Genomic DNA, 10,000 nt, shown 5'->3' with positions numbered 1-10,000 from the left:
AAAAGGAGGAAGAGAGAGAGAGAGAGAGAGAGAGAGAGAAATAAATGATTGCTTGCTGTGTAATTAGCGGATGCTGGCTTGGAGGTCTCCCCGGTGCCTATGCCTGTTGTGGCCATAGGGGGCGCTCCTCTGCTGGGCCTGTGGCTCCTGGACTGGGTGGTCCAATAAGACAGAGACTGCTCAGTGCTCAGACCCACACACTCACAGCACACACTCGCAATAAATACATACACACACACACACACACACACACACTCGCAAGGGGAAAACACACACACACACTCTCGCAAGGGGAAAACACACACACACGCTCGCAAGGGGAAGCGACATGTTTGGCCTCAGCAGAACTGACAAGCAACTGAGAAGACTGACACACTTGGAAACGAATCATTTCAAAGTACGAGTGCTTCTAATAATTCTACTGAATTTGAGATTATTAGCAACTTCCGACTGATCACTGGCTCGCAGAAAGGGGAGGTTACGTGTCGGGCGTCAGCAGAACTGACAGCCAAGTGAGAAGAGTGGCCAAAAAAAGACTGGAAATGACGAGGGGTTTTGAGCATGTACTAACATAAGAGGTGGATCATCTCTTCTGGCAGTGCTGTGAGGTGGTAATGATTGTAATTACAGCTCTAATAACTTTCACACAAAGTTCTTTATAGGGAGAGGGAGACGGGAGGAGAAGGGACACATCCCAAAGTGAGAGAACACAAAGATAAAAACACTGACAGGGAATAATTCATCATGGGAAACAAATATAAGAATTTTAAATGGGAGTGGGGAATTTGCAGAAAAGCTTCTAAACATGGAATAGAAATGAATTCTATAAAATAATGAGCAATTTTTTTTTTTTAATTCGAAATAAGATGAGAAGCACGGGAATTTGCTTGCTTGGTGAGTTTGTGAGTGACAGCGTTCAGGCTTCCTCCCTCCATGGTGGTCCAGTAGACCCCCAGGGGAAGGCCCCATCTCAGGGAGCTCTAAAGCAGCCTCCTCTGGAGCTGGGAATGAGAACAAGCTGGATGGATGGCTGTAGACCCCTGGTGTCAGTTTGTCACTGCCTGCCCCGCCAACAGCTTCGCTATTTGAAGTGAGATCAGTATTTATAGAAAACTCCCTCTCAGCACTGTTAACATTGGCAGGGCAATCACATAACATGGCCTGGGTCTGCAGAAACACATACACACGTGTGCACACACACACACACAGAACCCCATACAACTTCAATAACTTCTAATTCCAAGTTATGAGTGATTTTACATTCTAGGAACACCGTATGCTTGTGTGTGTGTGTGTGTGTGTATGTGTGTAAAACAGAGAGAGAGAGAGAGTGTGTGGTCTGGGTTGTGTGTGTGTTTATGTGTGTGTGTGTGTGTGTGTGTGTGTGTGTGGAGTGGGAGCGGGGCGCACACCTGTGAGTGTGATCCCAGTCTGAATGGGCTTAAAGCAGGCAGAGGAAGCTCACCTTTCCCTGTGGAGGTCAGAGTGACCCACGGGGGCCTATTAAAGAGGAATGTATCCGTTCACAATATCAAATTAAACCACCTGGGCCAGCGGACACCGGCGGGGGACTTACTCAATGAACAGGGGGTCAGGTAGGGTGGCACCAGCAAAGCAAAGTCCCCAGAATGCCTTGCAATATACTGGTGTTAATCTTAACTAGTGTGGAGACCACACACACCATCCCTTGATTTGGAGTAAAGGGCCTTACATTGGGCAGTGCTTTACTGTAACATGTCCTCCTTAGTCTGTTAGACTCAGTGGATGACTAGAGATGACTAGATGAGAGAGAGAGAGAGAGAGAGTCAGAGAGAGAGAGAGAGGGCGAGAGAAAGACAGTGAGAGAGAGAGGGAGAGAGAGAGAAAGGGAGAGAGAGGGCGAGAGCAGGGAGAGGGAGAGAGAGAGAGAGAGGGGAGAGAGAGAGGGAGAAGGAGAGAGAGGGTAGGCTGCTTTACTAGCCTCTCCACTGCTGTAGCCCTGCTTGTTGAGACAGCCACGTCAGCCTTGCTCGTGACCCTGAGCGACCTCCTGGTGTGACGACCTAACACAGACCTGCCGCCTGCAGAGAACTCACGCCTCATTGGAGGGGGTCTGTGAGGAAGAGGAGGATTTAACACCCCCTCTAGAGCTGGATGCCAGGCCCCTGTATAACGCCTGCCACACTTGTAAACGTGTAGCCCGTAACTCTCCCCATCTTCCTCTGACTGTTTCCCAGCGCAGGATGCTCTGCTATCTCCCCTTCCTGCTTGGTGGAGGCACACACAAGCACACCATACATACAGGGTATAAAGTCAGCGTTGTCAATATCAAGTAGGTTATAGCAGACTGGTTAAAAAATAGAAACGTTCACATTTAATGACAGCGATACCTACCACATAGTCTGAGTGTTTGTATTGACAGATATCGCACTGATGTGTCATGCTAACTTGTGAACTTTGAGTGCTATGCTAATATCCGAGGAGAACGAATGGCCACTCATAGGACAGGGGCGAGTAAGATTTGAGGTACATAAATGTACTGAGGTACACTCATTGTGTTCCCTATAGGCATTTTGAGTCTTTACGCTGACTTACATGAATGCCATGGAGGTCGGCTATATCATTGTCATGAAGTTGTTGGTTGCATTTGAATTGCATCACATGCACAAGGTTGCAATTACTCAAGAGGTTCTCCACAACAAGCCCTGACAGGCCTCAAAATACATGCCCGCTTCTCTCTTTCACTTTCTCTCTCTCTCTATATATATATGTGTGTGTGTGTGTGTGTGTGTGTTTGTGTGTGTGTGTGTGTGTGTGTGTGTGTGTATATATATCACCCATTATCATTGTATGCCATCTCTTTAAAGGCAGCCCCTTGGCCCCATAGGTTCCCAGTCCCCTTTAGCTATTTGAATAGAATGCCACAGGGTCAGCTGCATCCTGTCAGTAAGGTGTGTGAGTGGCAGTGATGGCGTGAGGATACACACCTCAGCACTGTTCTCAGTGTTCTCAGGAGCGCAGGAGCGTAGGCCAGAGCCAGAAAGACAGGATTCACCCAGAGCCTTGTTCTCTAGGGAGTGTGAAGTTTGAGGTGTGTGTGTGTGTGTGTGTGTGTGTGTGTGTGAATGAGAAACAAAGAGAGTATGAGAAAGACTGTTCTTTGTGGGAAGTAGTGAAGTGAAATGAATGAAGGAAGTAGAGAAGTGTCTCTCTCTCTCTCTCTCTCTCTGTGTGTGTGTGTGTGGGTGTGTGTGTGGGTGTGTGTTTGTAAATGTGTGTGTGTGTGCTGCTGTGTTTGTGCAGCTTTCTTCCCCCCTCTCCGTCTTTGTGGGGATGTAGTCGTTCCACATAAAGTCCCCCTCTCTCCAGAGTAAATGTCTGGGGACGTCAGCGGCTCCTGTATGCTCTTTAACGGCTGTGTCCCCTGTCTGTTTATCTGTCTAGAGCAGCTTTTAAAACTCACACCAAGTCTGTCTCCTCTACACCAGGGGACACAGAGACCCCCCAACCTACACACCAAGCCAAGAGGGGCAAGAAGAAATGCAGTGGGGATTTATGTTTTTTTTTTTGTTTTTTTTTAAAGCAAGGGAATATGGTCTACGTAGTTTCTTAATGATTAACATGCGTTATTATCATTGATCCAAACGGAATGGTAGAACGACAAGAGGGATGTTTTTTCTCCAAGTGTTTCCAGGGGTGTTGGCATCCCTCCACATCCCCACTCATCTCCAACTTTGGAGACTTGTCAAAACAGGAGGCATGGCTGGTTGTACCTATCTACAAGATCGTTGAAAATCATTTAACCTATGAATGCTTGTCACTAATTAGGTATGTAACCTATCAAAACAGTACCCTTGAATGTCTCCTTGACTGACAAGGGTAGTCTTCACATCCTTACCGGTTTCAGTCAGTAGATTGTTTTTTCACAGAAGTGAGTTATTGTCTTGAAAAGTTTTTAATTCCCTCCGGTGGTGTTCTTGTATTCGTAGGTGGCTCACTGCAACATAGTCCTATAATCCAGACGCAGCCGGAGGATTTAGGGAATCCTGTTAGGCTTTGTTATAATTGAGCTTTAGCTCTGCCTCATGCAGCTTAAAGAGTCTTTGTGCCAGTTTCATTACTTTCACTGAGGACCAAAAGAGTTTAGCTGCAGCCTATATTTATATTATACGTTGTTATACACGGGCATGGAACATCATTTCTCATTTAATGCCATAGAATCGGTTTTAAAATCCCACCGTATTTTGTGATCAAGATTAGGAACTCAGCGCTTCTGTGTTGGAGAGAAAGAGCTGAGCATAGACTTGCTAGGGTAAAATTAGATCCTGGGGTTTATAGATTTGTGTTTGACACTGTTTTCCAGATGTTTTCTGTCAAAAACGAAGACCAGGATAGACTTCTTTTTTTTTTTGGCAGGAATTCGGCTCTCTTATTGTCAATGCAATGCAAACTGACATGCCCTGGTCATGTGAAAAGATATCTGAAGTTGTATACATTTGCGTGTGACAATAAGAAGACATTTATGAATAAAAGAACCACTATGTTTTTCCATCCAGATAAGTTTCATCAACACTAAGGTCAGGGTCAGGATAGCCATATTGTCTTGTGTGATATACTGTGATAGGTGAAAATTCACCCTAGTTACCTCAGGACTCCGGAGCTGCATATAAGTATATTTATTAGACAAACAACAATTGCAATCGGGCTCACTCCCAGCACAAGGCTGAAAGCGAAGCAATGATAAACACATCGCACAAGGTTTATATAGACAGAAGTTGAGCGTTCAGCAGAGAAAACCACGTGGTGGATTTCTGATGTCCGAGGCAAGGATGGAAGTTTTGCAAGGTTGGAAGAAGCACAGTTCGACCCTTCTTATCACTTCTGGTCTAAACATGCTCTTGTACATATGCAGACTAAGTGGCACCTAATATTCTAAGTTACACACGCACACAGAAACACAGAAAAGCCATGTTTCTGTTTTCATAAGCACATGATTCATACAAGGAATTAATAATACAAGGCACTTGATTATTATATTCTTAAGTCATTAACAGTGTTTGGAAATTATCTCCATCATACTGCCTTCCTGTCAGGGAGTGAGTCAAACTGCTGAGCTGTCCTGGTCTGGTGACGTGGTGCTCTCCCACCGGGGAGGGGGGGGGCGTGGGCAGCGTCCAAAGGTCTGTGTCTGCAGCAGAAAACCCTGTAAAACATACAGCAGAAGAGGTTACCCAAAGGTTAGCGGGATAACAAGCCCGGCATGTCAGCCTGGACCTCTCTGCCGTAAATGGCAGTTAAGTGTCAAAGCTCCTTGATAATTTGCCCCCCCCCCCCCCCCCCCCCCTTTGTCTTTTCTCAAGGAAGAGTCAGGGGACTTTTACTGGACTTTATGGCCCTTGTCTTATTGTTGCGGAGGTGTGGGGAGAGATAGCACTCGCTGGGAGGCTATTAAATCCTGGCACACAACTCTGTGTTCACCTTTTACGAGTGCAGGGATCACACCCCTATGGTATGATACTTAACATTGACTCTAAATATTAACATGGCACTGGGAAGAGGTGTGAGTCCGGACCCTAGGCGATGGCACTCTCCTGCTGAACTCCCATAAAGTCCTGGAGAAGCCTACATGCTTGGACCAAAGGTGCTTGGCTTTGTATCTGTGGAAGAACTAGTAAAGGTTCATATAAGAGCCATTTTTAAGAACCGGTCCCCCTTGCAACCTGTTCTTTGTTCTGAAGAGAAAGGGTCTATTGCAGATAACATTCTACTAGTTCCCAAACATTCTACTGAGTGTTAAAGCTTTAATGATTCAGACTCTCTCTATGGAGATCAGCAAAAGGCCTTTGAAGACTGTGTAGTGAAGATTGTGTTGTCACTATTCACTCAATGCATGTCCATTTCCAGGCATACCCGGTGTGAGTTTGACAAGGTGCTTGTGTTGGGAGACTGGGGCAGCTCAATCAAAAAGGAAACTATGTTAATGTCTGTCTGATGTGTTTTGGGTCGCAGAAAAGGTAATGGTCATCTATTTGCATTGTAATGACCGGCGAGGGCCATCAGGCATATCCCAGGGCACCTCTGCCAGTGGGGTTGGTGTGAGTGGTGGGTATATGCCCAGGCATGTTGATGGCAGTGCTGCTGATGGCTTGTGACATATGGTGCAGTAAGGTGAGGTGAGGCGAGGGCTAGCACCACCCCGTGGGCACCCTGGAGTGTGTGTGGCTCTTCATAGTGAGCCTGAGGTGTGAGATCCTCTGTTGCTTGTGTTTCTTGCGTTGCGTTGAGTCCGGGCACGACCCTTTTTAACGTTACAACAACAGTTCTTCTGGCCTGCAGCAGCGCAGATAGGGCCTGTCTTGTGCACGCATGCTGTTTCTAGTAGGCCTGCGTTTCCTTTACACATGTTTGCCTCTGGTCTCCCCATCTGGTGTTTGTTTAAGGATGTTTTATGATGCCAAGGGAAGATTGCGTCCAAGCAGGAAACAATAGTTCATTAAAAAAAGAAAATGTTCCGCTCGCAACACCCCCTGCAGCGTCACCGGGAGCGAACCGGGCCCTGCCAAGCAGCGCACCGTCACCACTCCGCTCCGCCTGCCCTCAAGCTCTTTGGTGATGTTGACGTGAAGAAATAGAACACCTGGATGCCTAAGATGGCTGCCAGACCACAGTGACGAGGCGAACTGTACGGCCATTGTTGTCAGTCACAGCGCTGGGCTGATGCGCGAGTCTGCTCTGCGGCACTGATTGAGACACACACACCTCTTTGTTCTGACTCGGGGACGACCACATTAGCACCGGATGGGTATGGGGGCGATGCATACTCCTCATTAGAGATGGGTGCCACTCATTCCTGAGACGGATGGCAGAGATTCCTGGCAGCCACTGTGTTTACACTATATAAACCATCAGCTTCCCACACTGCGGTATTCTTTCCACACTATCATTTCATAATGATGTTGTTGTAAGAAGAGCGCAGGCCTCAGGACGTGTGTGTGTGTGTGTGTGTGTGTGTGTGTGTGTGTGTGTGTGTGTGTGTGTGTGTGTGTGTGTGTGTGTGTGTGTGTGTGTATGTGTGTGTGTGTGTGTGTGTGTGTGTGTCTGTGTGATGGACTAGGTCTATTCTTTAAGGTTGGGATTTTTGCAGGTAGGTTATAATGTCCAGTGCCTCTTAGTAATGGGCTGACATTGGATATCATTTGTAGGAGAGAAGGCTTTTGTGTGTGTGTGTGTGTGTGTGTGTGCCAAAGGTTACTGAATAAACCCCTCATTAGTTAAGGCAGCACAGACATGTGAATGAAGCCATTAGGCCGGTGTCAATTGGCGTGGCGAAGTGGTGAAATGTATGTGCCGTCTGAGATAATGGCCGTCCGGAGGAAGCCCACCGCTTTACAACGGGGACGCAGGAAACACAGTCTAGGTGTTTAGCTCTGGACTTCCTCTTCCTGCCGAGGGGTAGTGCAGAGGTAGCCGGGGCAAAGAGCTCAGACGTCTCGAAGTCCTAGAAAGATACAGGAAGGGATGTGTCACCTTACGGAACAGCACACACACACACACACACACACACACACACACACACACACACACACACACACTTAGACACACACACCAGGACCCCAAGGAGACAGCAAGGTCAACGGTCAACTGTCTGTCTTTCTCCTTTTTTGTTTCTCCTGCGGGGTGTCTATTTTTTTTTTCTCTTTTTGTTGTGTCTTCATTCTCAGCGGGACCCCAAAGAGTCACTGACCACAACCCCAGTTCAGTTGAGTGAAAGGACCATGTCAACCTACCCCCCGCCTCCCAAACAACACCCCCCCTCTGCCCAAAAATGTCTGGGAAAAGAAAAAAAAGGGATTTATCAAAGCGAGATCCCCTCATTCATTTCAAGCTTAGCTCATCTCTGTGGCAGTGGCTGACATTAAGTCCACCGGCTGCCCTCCCGAGGACACATACGCCTCTAAATGTTCACACTGTGGAGCTTTAAACAACTGCCCTCCCTAGGACACATACGCCTCTAAATGTTCAGACTGTGGAGCTTTAAACAACTGCCCTCCCTAGGACACATACGCCTCTAAATGTGCACACTGTGGACCTTATGCATTAAACAACTTCCACAAGGGACCAAAAAAAGTTCTGGATGACATCTGAGCTGTTTAGTGAGTTCCAGAATCTACCACTATCTAATGGTAGAACCCTCCTTAAGGTCCACTATGCATTCAGTTAACCGTTGGACTGTGTAGCGGGTAATGAATTCCTTGTTTTTTTCTTGAGGACTCAGTGGTGATCTTGACAAGTGATCTTTGCAGGGTCATTCCAGGACTGATTTAGTTCAGGCACTTCAGCCTCGGCTGTGCCAAAGACTAGGAGACACTTTTAATATATTTTTCCCAGTGGGTTCTTATTTATTCACAGGGTCTATAACTCATATCGACTGCTAACGCAAGTTGGGATGTTGTGGTGTCACGGCATGGGGTTCGTCTTGTGAGTGTGTGTTTGTGTGTGTGTGTGTGTGTGTGTGTGTGTGTGTGTGTGTGCCTGTGTGTGTAGAGGGATTCAGGCATGGGGGTTTCCTTTTGTTTGCTGCACAATGATGAAGCCTCATTTGTCATGAGGGTTTTAAAGAGGGTCACCGTGGCTTTTGAACCTGCCATCATGTGTCACAGAGGAGATTTGTTTAAGCATCTTGCCACAGTACAAACATAGTGTTGTAGCTTTCGCAGTGCTAAAGGTCTGATTCAGTATGGTGGGATAGTTTGTGATCTTGTGCTTGGTTACACACTTGACAGAATGGTGCACACTTGGTAGTCCACAGTGTGTAAGTTTTCAGAATGGTGCACACTTGGTAGTCCACAGTGTGTAAGTTTGCTGGGGTTCCGAATGGTCACACCAGCAACCACAATGACATCATTGTATTGTGGCCAAAATAAAGGATGCTCCAGACACATATTAGACAGGACACACACACACACACACACACACACACACACACACACACACACACACACACACACACACACACACACACACACACACACACACACACACACACATTCTCCACTGAATGTGTTAACATTATGCAGAGCCTTTAAAGCCTAGCTGTAACTGCACCAGGTACAACCATCTGTCTATATATATCTCCATGGCAAACGACAGCCTTGCTAGCACCCCTCTGAGGTGTAGTCATCTCATGCACTGAACCCACACAAGCTGTTGCCCCTGGAATGCCATCACACACACGCAGAAGTGGGGCCTTGCTCTACAAGGTCAGAAGCCTTGGTGATGGATATTTGCAAGCAGAATGAGCAGTGTGTGTGTGTGTGTGTGTGTGTGTGTGTGTGTTTGTATGCACATGGTTTCTGTTTCTGTGCGTTTGTTTGTGCATGTATGTGTGCTTGTGTGTATGTGTGTGTGTGTGTGTGTGTGTGTGTGTGTGTGTGTGTGTGTCTTTCCCCCTGTCTCTCCCCTGCAGCAGCTCTGTGCTTGAAGTGCAGGGAGAGGAGGAGCCAAGTGTTTGTGGGGCGGGCTGAAAAGGCTCGACTCGGGGGAGAGTCGCTCACTCTAGAGCTCTCACACGCCCCACTCACACACACACACACACACTCACTCACTCTCTCACAGGAGCCAGAGGCACAGAGGGAACTTGTGTTAAACGTGGCTTTCTTACCTGCGCATACACACGCATACATCTGGATGAGGGGCCTTTGCTGCGGTTGAACTTGCAAGGCTTCTCTCAGAGAGAGGAATACGGAGGCAGCCGGTGTGTGTGTAAGAGTTTTCTGAGCGCTCACATTCACAGACCTGCCTGCGCGTTTGGATATGCAGCGTTGGTACAGCCATTCCCTTTGCTCTAACTGCTGAAGACTCTTTTCCCTGTGTGGACGTTTGGGACGCTTAGGATGCTGTTCCTTGAGGTAAGCTTGCGGTCAAATTGCTTTGCAGCGAAATTCCGATTGAAAGGCAATTGTGGCAGCAGGTTGCTAGTTTCTGTCTTTTGTTAAGACAGCCATTAGATCCTCATGTTTTG

General features: G+C 47.3%; 1 protein-coding gene across 2 annotated transcripts in view; it reads left to right on the top strand.

Moving 5' to 3' along the window:
- The window catches only part of prickle1b (prickle homolog 1b), a 40,188-nt gene that overhangs the window by 9,137 nt on the left and 21,051 nt on the right, over positions 1-10,000 (top strand). Inside the window, exon 1 of one of the 2 annotated variants that reach the window (XM_031583237.2) lies at positions 9,652-9,887. The exons of the other annotated variant lie outside the window; for it this stretch is intronic. Within the exon in view, the coding sequence (XP_031439097.1) occupies positions 9,873-9,887 (15 nt within the window). The 5' untranslated portion in view covers positions 9,652-9,872. Of the gene's footprint in view, positions 1-9,651; positions 9,888-10,000 lie in introns of those variants that run through there. 2 annotated transcript variants of the gene reach the window in all.

The sequence above is a fragment of the Clupea harengus genome, chromosome 16 (genome assembly GCF_900700415.2).
Source record: "Clupea harengus chromosome 16, Ch_v2.0.2, whole genome shotgun sequence".
NCBI lineage: Eukaryota > Metazoa > Chordata > Actinopteri > Clupeiformes > Clupeidae > Clupea > Clupea harengus.
This window is presented reverse-complemented; position numbering and strand designations above follow the sequence as displayed.